A 12,450-nucleotide genomic window follows, 5' to 3' on the forward strand; every position below is an offset into this window, starting at 1 on the left:
CACAAAAAAGACAAAGCACAAAGAAAATGAAATTCCTTATAATTCTACCACCTATAACCTCTATTAACATATTTCCTTGTAGTCTTTTTTTTTTTTTTTTTGAGACAGAGTCTTACGTTGTCATGTAGGCAGTGGCGTGATCTTGGCTCACTGTAACCTCTGCCTCCCAGGTTCAAGCAATTCTCCTGCCTCAGCCTCCTGAGTATCTGGGATTACAGGTGTGTACCACCATGCCTGGCAAATTTTTTGTGTGTTTTTAGTAGAGACGGGGTTTTACCATATTGGCCAGGCTGGTCTCAAACTTCTGATCTTGTGATCTGCCTGCCTTGGCCTCCCAAAGTGCTGGGATTACAGGCATGAGCCGCTGTACTGGCCTGTAGCCTTTTTTCTATGTGTCCTTATTTATGTATTTGTTTCTTCCCTCCTTCATATTGAAAACCATAGCGTAGATACATTTTTTTGTATGTTTTATACTAGATAGATACATTTTGTATCTTTGTATTTTTCACTTTAATGTTACGAACAAATTAAGTGATACATGAAAAATCATTAAATGGCTATATATCTTTCTTTTTCTAGAGTATATACATAAATTGCTCTGTGCAGTCTTTGAAAGCTTATGACTATTTCTGTCCTAGTGGTTATGCTGTTACTTTTATTTTATTTTTTATTTTTATTTTTTTGAGACAGAGTCTTGCTCTGTCACCAGGCGCCAGGTTGGAGTACAGTGGCGCGATCTTGGCCCACTGCAACCTCTGCCTCCCAGGTTCAAACCATTCTCCTGCCTCAGCCTCCCAAGTAGCTGGGACTACAGGCACACGCCACCATACCCAGCTAATTTTTGTATTTTAGTAGAGACGGGGTTTCACTATATTGGTCAGGATGGTCTCCATCTCTTGACCTTGTGATCTGCCTGCCTCAACCCCCCAAAGTGCTGGGATTACAGGTGTGAGCCACCGTGCCCGGCTGCTGTCACATTTTTTGGAGGAGATTTTGCATATTGGTTTCTAGAATAAGCTGTTGTTTGCCTCTTTAATGCTGGTGACTTGTAAATGAGGATTTCAGTTGTTGGTGTCTGCTTGGCTTCAGCACTAAGCCCCCCACTACTCAACTATCCTTGTCTTCCCAGAGCCCGCACTGAGCATATTTCTCAGAAAAGCTGTTCTTTGTGTTCCAGCTGTCCCCCAGCGAGCAGATCACAAGGTAGTGGGGACCATCGACCAGCTTGTGAAACGTGTCATCGAAGGCAGCCTGTCTCCCAAAGAGAGAACTCTTCTCAAGGAGGACCCTGCTTACTGGTAGGTCTTTAAATGTCCACCCCGTGAATCCCTCTCATGGAGTATATAGCAAACTTTGGGTCCTTCTGATGGTGTTGAGAGCAGAGAGCGAGATACTTACTTGAGCAGTGCTGTTCTCCGGTGAGAAGAGCATGAGTGTGGCCCAGGTTTATGTGGTCTCAGGAAGCCCCAGCTCTGCTGCAGACCAGTGGTAGGCTGGCTGAGTGGGTGGCCTTCTCTCACCTGTGAACACAGCTCCAAGTCCCTGCTGTGCTGTTTTAAGGATGCAATGAGATGTGTATGCAACATCCTTGCAGCTGTTTGCAATTTCTTGCTAGTATTTGTTAAACTGTCTTTTGTTTTACTGCCTCTTTATGTGAATAGAATAACTTTTTAAAATTATAGTGTGCATCCTAAGTATAGTACTTGCATATTAGAGAAAGTAAAGAACAGGCCAGAGAAGAGTGTCGCTGTGTCACCCAGGCTGGAGTGCAGTGGTGTGATCTCGGATCACTGTAACCTCCGCCTCTTGGGTTCAAGCAATTCTTCTCCCTCAGCCTTCCAAGTAGCTGGGACTACAGGCATGCGCCACCATCCTCAGCCAATTTTTGTATTTTTTTTTTTTTTTTTTTTTTGAGACAGAGTTTCGCTCTTGTTACCCAGGCTGGAGTGCAATGGCGCGGTCTCGGCTCACCGCAACCTCCGCCTCCTGGGCTCAGGCAATTCTCCTGCCTCAGCCTCCTAAGTAGCTGGGATTACAGGCACGCGTCACCACGCCCAGCTAATTTTTTGTATTTTTAGTAGAGACGGGGTTTCACCATGTTGACCAGGATGGTCTGGATCTCTCGACCTCGTGATCCACCCGCCTCGGCCTCCCAAAGTGCTGGGATTACAGGCTTGAGCCACCGCGCCCGGCAAATTTTTGTATTTTTAATAGAGACGAGGTTTTCACCATATTGGCCAAGCTGGTCTCAAACTCCTGACCAGCCTTGGCCTCCCAAAGTTCTGTGATTACAGGCATGAGCCACTGAGCCCGGCTATTGAGTACGTTTTATTTAATAAATACTTGTGCTTTCTGTGTAGTTGGTACTGTTCTAAGCACATTACTGATTTAAGCACTACCTGATTGAATCCTCATAAATAACATTGGAAGTCAGGTCTATTGCTGTCCTTATTTTACAGACAAGAAACTTTGAGGCTCCAAGAGCTCTCTTGAGGCAAAGTTGAGATTCAAATCCAGTGTCTGTGGTCTCAACCAGTGTGCATGCTGAAGGAAGGAAGCTAGATAGCCTCAGATTGACAGATGCAAGCAGATAGCAGACCCTCTTGATAAGAAGTCATCCAGACTTAGAAGTGCCTGGGGGCACTTTCCATGTGGTTGATAAGGTGATTAGGCTGGAGGAATAGGTGGCCCTTAGAGGACTGGGGGCCAGTGCCTCTGCCTCATGACCCCTGCCCATGGCCCAGTGGTCTCATGGTCACTGATAACCAGGTGTAGCAGACAGAAGTCAGAGCCAGGGGTGCATGTGGATAATGGGCAGGGCAGGGCAGGGTACACAATCAGAAATAAGCATCAAACGGAGAACTGATATTTGAGGTAAATCAGTATCATGAAAGAGAATCACCAAACTCAACAAATGGCTGACACCCTAGAAGACAGAGTTACTATAAGAAGGAGGAGGTTTAGGGCCAGGCGCAGTGGCTCACGCCTGTAATCACAAAACTTTGGGAGGCCAAGGCTGGTAGATCACGAGGTCAGGAATTCGAGACCAGCTTGGCCAATATGGTGAAAACCTCATCTCTACTAAAAATACAAAAATTGGCTGAGGATGGTGGCGCATGCCTGTAGTGTCAGCTGCTCAGGAGGCTGAGGGAGAATTGCTTGAACCCAGGAGGCGGAGGTTACAGTGATCCGAGATCATACCACTGCACTGCAGCTGGGGGTGGGGGAGGGGAGGGTTATAGTCTATAAACAAAAAAAAATAGAAAGAAAGGAGGAGGGGGGAGAAAGAAAGAAAAAGAGGAGGTTTAGTCTATAAATACGTATGTGTAATGAATAGTCAATTAATAAGAGTATATCGTATCCATGAAACAGGCACTGGTTGCTATGAAAACGATCCTGTTAAAGATCTTGGAAATGAAAAGCAGATTGAAATAAAAATCTCGGTGGTTGGATAGAGTAGATCCTGATAGACAGATTTAAGAGCTGGTCCCAGAGACTGTATCATCCAAAATCTCTTTCAGAAGAAATTACCTGGCCAGGTGTGGTGGGTCACACCTGTAATCCCAACACTCTGGGAGGCCAAGGCAGGTGGATCACCTGAGTTCAGGAGTTCAGACTAGCCTGGCCAACATGGTGAAACCCCATCTCTACTAAAAATACAAAAAATTAGTCAGACGAGATGGAAGGTACCTATAATCCTAGCTACTTGGGAGACTGAGGCACGAGAATCACTTGAACCCAGGAGGTGAAGGTTTTGGTGAGCCGAGATTGGGCCACTGCACTTCAGCCTGGGCATGACAGAATGAGACTCTGTCTCAAAAAAAAAAAAAAAGAAAAAAGGAATTACCAAGAAACTATAAGGAAAGAGTGTGATAGAAAAGCACAGCAATAAGTAAAGAAACTGTTGGGCCGGGCGCGGTGGCTCAAGCCTGTAATCCCAGCACTTTGGGAGGCCGAGGCGGGTGGATCACGAGGTCGAGAGATCGAGACCATCCTGGTCAACATGGTGAAACCCCGTCTCTACTAAAAATACAAAAAATTAGCTGGACATGGTGGCGCGTGCCTGTAATCCCAGCTACTCAGGAGGCTGAGGCAGGAGAATTGCCTGAACCCAGGAGGCGGAGGTTGCGGTGAGCCGAGATCGCACCATTGCACTCCAGCCTGGGCAACAAGAGCGAAACTCCGTCTCAAAAAAAAAAAAAAAAAAAAAAGAAACTGTTAAACTTAGGTTTCTGGTGGTCATGTTTGAATTATTAAGTCAAAATGCTCCTTGTATGTTATACTTAAGAAAATAATCAATTGAACACATAATGAAAAGCCAAATGTTTCCGCTGTGACTTGTTCCCATGTTCCACTCCTTGAAGGCAGTTACTTAGTTGTTCAAACTGCTTCTTACTGATAACCTCTGTATCTCTCTTTTTTTTTTTTTTTTTTTTTTTTTGAGACGGAGTTTCGCTCTTGTTACCCAGGCTGGAGTGCAATGGTGCAATCTCGGCTCACCGCAACCTCTGCCTCCTGGGTTCAGGCAGTTCTCCTGCCTCAGTCTCCTGAGTAGCTGGGATTACAGGCACAAGCCACCATGCCCAGCTGATTTTTTGTATTTTTAGTAGAGACGGGGTTTCACTGTGTTGACCGGGATGGTCTCGATCTCTCGACCTCGTGATCCACCCGCCTCGGCCTCCCAAAGTGCTGGGATTATAGGCTTGAGCCACCGCGCCCGGCACCTCTGTATCTCTTAATAAGCCTATGTTGCTTTTTCTTGACTGAACACTTTTATGCATGACCATTAACATTCTGTGAAGATGTGTGTGGATTAATAAGTTCTTTTTTTTTGAGAGATGAGATCTCACTCTCTCACCCAGGCTGGAGCACAGTGGCAGGATCATAGCTCACTGCAGCCTCAACCTGGGTTCACAAAATCCCTCTGCCTCAGTATCCCAAGTAGCTGGGACTACAGGAGCGTACCACCACATTCAGCCATCAACCTTTTTTTTTTTTTTTTTTTTTTTTTTTTTTTTTCTTAAGAAATAGGTTCTTGCTGTGTTGCCCAGTCTGGTCTCTAACTCTTGGGTTTAATCGATCCCCCAAAGCACTGAGATCAGGCATGAGCCATCATGCCCAGCCTTAATAAGTTCTTTTTATTATAACTCAATCAAGACAAAAAATTTTTAAAGTCAAAATTTTTTTTTTTTTTTTTTTTTGAGACGGAGTTTCGCTCTCGTTACCCAGGCTGCAGGCTGGAGTGCAATGGCGCGATCTCGGCTCACCGCAACCTCTGCCTCCTGGGTTCAGGCAATTCTCCTGCCTCAGCCTCCCAAGTAGCTGGGATTACAGGCACGTGCCACCATGCCCAGCTAGTTTTTTGTATTTTTAGTAGAGACGGGGTTTCACCATGTTGACCAGGATGGTCTCGATCTCTTGACCTCGTGATCCACCCGCCTCAGCCTCCCAAAGTGCTGGGATTACAGGCTTGAGCCACTGCGCCCGGCCTAAAAATTTTTTAGAAATTAATTTTAAAAATTCTTTTTATTAGTTAGCAAGTGAAAAAGTCAGACCTCTAGGAGGCAGATATAAGAAGGGCTTCTTATCTCCACCGTCTGAGGGCCAGCAGAGATTTGAGACCTTCCACCCTCACACCCCACAAGCATGGTTTATTCCCACTGGAGCCTTTTAGACAGAACTAGCCACTGCCTCTCCGCTGAGGTGACCTGCCTCACGTGGTGCACTACACAAGATGTCAGAACGGCCGGGCACGGTGGCTCAGGCCTGTAATCCCAGCACTTTGGGAATCTGAGGCAGATAGATCACCTGAGGTCAGGAGTTCGAGACCAGCCTGGCCAATATGGTGAAACCCAGTCTCTACTAAAAATACAGAAATTAGCTGGGCATGGTAGCAGCCTTGTATAATCCCAGCTACTTGGGAGGCTGAGGCAGGAGAATCACTTGAACCTGGGAGGCAGAGGTTGCAGTGAGCCAAAGTTGCAGTGCACTCTTGTCGCCACTGCACTCCAGCCTGGGTGACAGGAATGAAACACCGTCTCAAAAAATAAATAAGTCAGAAGTATAGACAGACTCATCCACTATGGCTTTGCTTCCTTGTTTGGGTGGAACACCAAGAGGCAGGCTTCCATCCTTTTCTATGAAACTTCGAGTGCAAAGAATCAAGCCTAGAAAATGCTCACAACAGTTGCATGGATATAAAGCTGAAGGAATATGTCATACTTTGTTTTCTTGCATCTTCTGAATTGTCCCCTGTGAGTGGGGCAGCCCTGAGCATGCTCTCCAGGTCCTACATGTTCACATACTCAGGAAAACAGGTGGCTCAGAATGCCTCTGGTCTAGCCTCAGGATTGTCCAAGTGCCGCAAAGTTAACATAAAATCTAAATAATTGATGTGTGGGGTGAAATAAAAGAAACTAAAATTCTAGATGATCTAAATATATGAGGCACGAGGGGAAGGAGGAAAGTGGGTGTGCAGGCCTTTGTCTTGTTTGACATGAGGATAGTTAGAGAGTAATTCTGGATATTGATATAAAATAAGAGTTTAGGTATGTGTGTTGATTAGCCACTAAAGGAACAGAAGTGGTGTCTGTAACTTCCATACTACTATAGAGGGAAAGAAGCAAAAACACAGGGATTGGAAAACACAGAGATGGGAAATTCCATAGCAGCTGAATGCTACCAGAAAGAAAGGAGGTAGAGAATTCTTCAGACAAAAAAGACTTCAAGGAGAACAGCATCAAAAGGAGCAAAAGGCCAGGCTCAGTGTCTCACACCTGTAATCCAGTACTTTGGGAGGCTGAGGCGGGCGGATCATGAGGTCAAGAGATCAAGACCATCTGGCCAACATAGTGAAACCCTGTCTCCAGGAAAATACAAAAATTAGCTGGGCATGGTGACTCATGCCTGTAGTCCCAGCTACTCAGGAGGTTGAGTCAGGAGAATTGCTTGAACTCAGGAGGCAGAGGTTGCAGTGAGCTGAGATGGCACCACTGCACTCCAGCCTGGTGACAGAGCAAGACTCTGTCTCAAAAAAAAAAAAAAAAAAAAAAAGCAAAAGAAGTTCGTAATAAAAGCACCATGAACGTACAGATTGTGAATCTTGGGGCCTGCACTACATAACTTTGAGCTATGTAAATAAGCAACCCTTACAAATTATTTAAGTCCAGGCCGGGCACAGTGGCTCACACCTGTAATCCCAGCTACTCAGGAGGCTAAAGCAGGAGAATCACTTGAACCTGGGAGACAGAGGTTGCAGTGAGCCGAGATCGTGCCATTGCACTCCAGCCTGAGCAACAGGGCGAGACTCCATTTCAAAAAAAAAAAAGAAAGCATTTATGTCCAGGGCTGGGCATGGTGGTTCATGCCTATAATCCCAAAACTGGGTGGCCGAGGTGGGTGGATTGCCTGAGATCAGGAGTTCAAGACCATCCTGGCCAATGTGGCAAAACCCCATCTCTACTAAAAATACAAAAATTAGCTGGATGTGGTGGCGGGCGCTTGTAATCCCAGCTACTTCAGAGGCTGAGACTGGAGAATCACTTGAATTCGGGAGGCAGAGATTGCAGTGAGCCAAGATCGTGCCGTTGCACTCCGGCCTGGGCAACAAGAGCGCAACTCCATCTCAAAAGCAAAATCATTTAAGTTCAAAACCATGATAAGAGGAATTGGATGAATCCAAAACCGTGGTAGGATAGGAGACATGAATGTTTCTCTGAGACAGGTAGATGATATAATTCAAATAAGGATGTGGAAGATTTTGTAACAGGGAACAAACAAGCATAAACAGAGACAATCTGCTAATATTTGCCGCACAGTTAATGACTGCTAGGCAGTTTTTATAGCACTTGCCTTATGCTGAAAAACTTGTAATGCAGGCGTCACAGCTGTATGATGAAGTAGCTGCTGCTGATCATTCTCCCTGTCTTAGAGATGGAGAAACTGAGACACAAAGGTTCCAAGCTAAGGAGTGGCTATGCTGAGATTTGAAGTCAGCAGACTGGCTTGTTGAGTGTTCTCTGTTCTTGATGTTATGTTCCGCTGGAACTTGGGGAGATGTATTTAAGACTGATGTGTCAGCCGGGCGCGGTGGCTCAAGCCTGTAATCCCAGCACTTTGGGAGGCCGAGGCGGGTGGATCACAAGGTCAAGGGATCGAGACCATCCTGGTCAACATGGTGAAACCCCGTCTCTACTAAAAAAATACAAAAAATTAGCTGGGCATGGCGGCGTGTGCCTGTAATCCCAGCTACTCAGGAGGCTGAGGCAGGAGAATTGCCTGAACCCAGGAGGCGGAGGTTGCGGTGAGCCGAGATCGCGCCATTGCACTCCAGCCTGGGTAACAAGAGCGAAAACTCCGTCTCAAAAAAAAAAAAAAAAAAAAAGACTGATGTGTCTCCCTCGGACTGCACTTGGCATCAGAACCATCCAGGGACAAGGAAAGCCATCAGAGCCATGAGTGACTGGGGCAGTCAGATCACCTGGCCCTGATTTCATGCTCTGCCCTTGATGCAGAGTTGCCTTGCTGGCACTGTGTTGGACTGGAGAGCCAGAGCGCCCATGTTGGTTAGCATTCTCTTAATTGAGCACTATTGCTTGTGAGGGCCTGATCTTGCAAGATGCCACTGTCAGCCCAACAGAGGGTCAGGGCAGCAGTGGAGCCAGTCCTTAGTCTGTTTTCTGAGGCCGAGCCAGACTGCAGCTAACAGTGTCAGCAGGAGCTTGTGTACGGAGCTGCCTGCCAGGGAAATGCCACATTACACAGGGCTGCCAACGATGTGGCCACCTCACTTCCAGTTGGCTTGTCACTGGTAATCTGGAACTTCATCAGATAACTAATATGTCACTACTTAATATCTGACAATCTGAAAGCCACCTGAAATACTGCCATACTTACTAAGCAATATTTACTCTTCTTTAACACAGACTGAAAGCAAACATTCACAAAAGTCTGTTATGTTTTTTGTGGGATGGTTTATTTATTTATTTATTTATTTATTTTTAAAGAGATGGGTTTCCATATCCAGAGTAACTATAATAATTAAACAAAAAAAGAGATGGGGTTTCGCCATGTTGCCCAGGCTGGTCTTGAACTTATGGGCTCAAGAGACCCACCTGCCTCAGCCTCCCAAAGTGCTAGGATTACAAGCATGAGCCACCACACCCAACTTAAAAGTTTGTTATATATGAAATCACAAAATCACAGCACACCCAGGAAACTCACATGGGCCAAATTATGCTAATACAGCAAACTAGAAACAAGCAACAACCAAAATAAAACATGCTTCTGAATAACTTGAGTGAAGGGTAATCAGAACTGAAATTAGAAACAATTTAGAAGGAAGTGGCAAGAACAGTACTATATACCAGATGTGGCCATAAAAATACTGAAGAGAAAAAGAGTGACTTCAGGTGAATTTATTAGAAATAAAGTGTGGGCCAGGTGCAGTGGCTCCCACCTGTAATCCCAGCACTTTGGGAGGCTCAGGCGGGTGGCTAGCTTGAACTCAGGAGTTGGAGATCAGCCTAGGCAACATGGTGAAATGTCCTCTCAACCAAAATTAGCTAGGCGTGGTGGTGCGCACCTGTAGTCCCAGCTACTGGGGAGGCTGAGGTGGAAGGATCACCTGAGCCCAGGAGGTCGAGGCTGCAGTGAGCTGTAATCATGCCACTGCACTCCAGCTTGGGCAACAGAGTGAGATCCTGTCTTAAAAAAAAAAAAAAGTGGAAGTAAAAAACATTCAATTCATGAAGCTAGAAGGAAAATAATGAAAAAAGTGTAGACCCTAGAAGTAGAAGGATTTTTATTTTTTAAGACAGGGTCTTGGTCTGTTGCCCGGACTAGAGTGCAATGGCGCAGACAGCTCACCACAGTCTCGACTTCCTGGGCTCAAGTGATCCTCCCACCTCAGCCTCCCAGTAGCTGGGACTACAGGCATGCACCACCACCCGGGCTAATTTTTTTTATTTTGTGGAGCTGGGATCTCATCTTGTTGCCCAGGCTGATCTTGAACTCCTGGGCTCAAGCAGTCCTCCTGCCTCAGCTTCTCAAAGTGGAGCCCAGCTGAATATTTTTCTATGTTAGTACATGTTGCTCAACCTTCTCTGTACTGTTCTTATGATGACTGGATCTTAAGATTTCACACCTGGGATACAGGCTCTTTGGTTAATGTTCTCTTGTGGGTCACATCACACTTGCCTTGATGCAGTCAAAAGCTCACCGAGCACTTGTCCTGACTGGGCCACTTGTAAGGTGACAGTTTTACCTGCCAGGGTACTGTTGCTCCAAGGTGACTGGTTTGTGTTTCCAGGCCATCATGAGCTGTGAGCTCCCTCATGGCTGCTGCCAGAAGTGAAGGAGGAACTCGGTTCAGACTCCCGATTGCCCTGCAGTCACTCTTAGCATGGCAGCTGTCTTGGGCCTGGTTCCATGTCCTCAGTAGAGCCTGGCAGAGCCTCTCAGCAAAGGACAATGAGGAGCTGGCCACTTAGAAAGGGTCTGTGTTTGCAGCAACAATTTGGGGTCTGGTGGTGTTTTCATAAATGTCCTGTTATGTTTTGTTATGTAGGTTTTTGTCTGATGAAAATAGCCTGGAGTATAAATACTACAAGCTGAAGTTGGCAGAAATGCAGCGGATGAGCCACAACTTGCGAGGAGCCGACCAGAAGCCGACCTCGGCAGAATGCGCGGTGCGAGCCATGCTGTATGCCCGGGCTGTTCGCAACCTCAAGAAGAAACTGCTGCCATGGCAGCGGCGGGGGCTCCTCCGTCCTCAAGGTCTCAGGGGTTGGAAGGCGAGGAGAGCGACCACCGGGACCCAGACTCTCCTATCCTCAGGAACCAGGCTGAAACACCACAGCCGGCAGGCTCCAGGCCTCTCGCAGGCAAAGCCATCCCTGCGAGACAGAAATGATGCTGCCAAGGATTGCCCTCCAGACCCAGCCAGACCCTCTCCTCAGGACCCCAGCGCAGAAGCCTCAGGCCCATCCCCCAAGCTAGCAGGAGTGGACATCTCTGCAGCACCTCAGACCTCTTCTCCCTGCCCATCTGCTGACAGTGGGTGCTCACTCCTGTCTCCCTTCTCTGGGCCCCAGTCCCAACTCTCCCGTCTCCAGGGTCTCTCTAGAATTGGGGGGCCTGCAATCAGGGCCAGGGAGTAGGCGAAAGCTCCAGGGACCTGGCCAGGACGGGTGCACATGTCGGCACTTTTCTCGAGAGAGCTGCATGCGAGTCCTGCAGCCCCGTCCTACTCTTCTGAGAGCGGAGCAGGCACGAGGTGCTGCCCCATGCCTCTGTGTCCCCGACTGCTGCCGCATGCCTCTGTGCTCCCTGACAGGGTCCTGTAGCTGGGGCCGTGGGTTCTGCATTGCCTGAGCTTGGGATCTCCTGTTCTACGACAGTTCTCAGGGCTGCCTTATTCTCTCATTCTGCCTCATCCCTCGGGTCTCCACAGTTCCTGTTCTTGGGGTTCACTGACCTGCATCATTTTCTCTGAATCAACTAACTTCGCCCCTTGTTTCTTCTGTCACCTTAGCTGTTCCCTTCTCTCTGTACCACAGGCCTGCTCTCTGGCCAGTGCTTATTCAGCCCTAAGTGGGTATGAAGAGGGCAAAAAATGCCTACAACTGCTGTGTTCTCTTTTTTTTTTTTTTTTTTTTTTTTTTTTGAGATGGAGTCTCACATTGTCGCCTGGGCTGGAGAGCAGTGGCAAGATCTCAGCTCACTGCAACCTCCGTCTCCAGGTTCAAGTGATTCTCCTGCCTAAGCCTCCCGAGTAGCTGGGATTACAGGCGCCCCCCACCATGCCCAGCTGTTTTATTTGTTTCTTTCTTTTTTGAGACGGAGTCTTGCTCTATTGCCAGGCTGGAGTGCAGTGGCACAGTCTCGGCTCACTGCAGCCTCCGCCTCCCAGGTTCAAACGATTCTCCTACCTCAGCCTCCCAAGTAGCTGGAATTACAGGCACACACCACCATGCCCAGCTAATTTTTGTATTTTTAGTAGAGATGAGGTTTCACCATATTGGCCAGGATGGTCTCAATCTCCTGATCTCATGATCTACTCATCTCAGCCTCCCGAAGTTGTGGGATTACAGGCGTGAGCCACCGCGCCCAGCTAACTGCTGCATTCTCTAGGTGTTGCTGTGTAATGAGTCATTCCAAACTGTGGTTTAAAATAGGAGGCATCCGCCAGGCACAGTGGTTCACGCCAGTAACTCCAGCACTTTCGGAGGCTGAGCTGTATGGATGGATCAAGTCAGGAGTTCAAGACCAGCCTGGCCAACATGATGAAACCCCATCTCTCCTAAAAATACAAAAAAAAAAAAAAAAGTAGCCAGGTGTGGTGGCACATGCCTGTAGTTCCAGCTACTCAGGAGACTGAGGCAGGAAAATCGCTTGAATCTGGGAGGCGGAGGTTGCAGTGAGCCGAGATCCCACCGCTGCACTCCAGCC

General features: G+C 47.3%; 1 protein-coding gene across 6 annotated transcripts in view; it reads left to right on the forward strand.

The window, feature by feature from the left end:
* The window catches only part of SUGP2 (SURP and G-patch domain containing 2), a 45,233-nt gene that overhangs the window by 14,815 nt on the left and 17,968 nt on the right, over positions 1–12,450 (forward strand). For all 6 annotated transcript variants that reach the window (XM_074384359.1, XM_074384360.1, XM_039465443.2 and 3 more), the window contains exons 4-5: positions 1,178–1,298; positions 10,568–11,055. In XM_074384359.1, coding sequence (XP_074240460.1) covers positions 1,178–1,298; positions 10,568–11,055 — 609 coding nt within the window. The remainder of the gene's footprint in view (positions 1–1,177; positions 1,299–10,567; positions 11,056–12,450) is intronic.

Source organism: Saimiri boliviensis, chromosome 14 (genome assembly GCF_048565385.1).
Source record: "Saimiri boliviensis isolate mSaiBol1 chromosome 14, mSaiBol1.pri, whole genome shotgun sequence".
NCBI lineage: Eukaryota > Metazoa > Chordata > Mammalia > Primates > Cebidae > Saimiri > Saimiri boliviensis.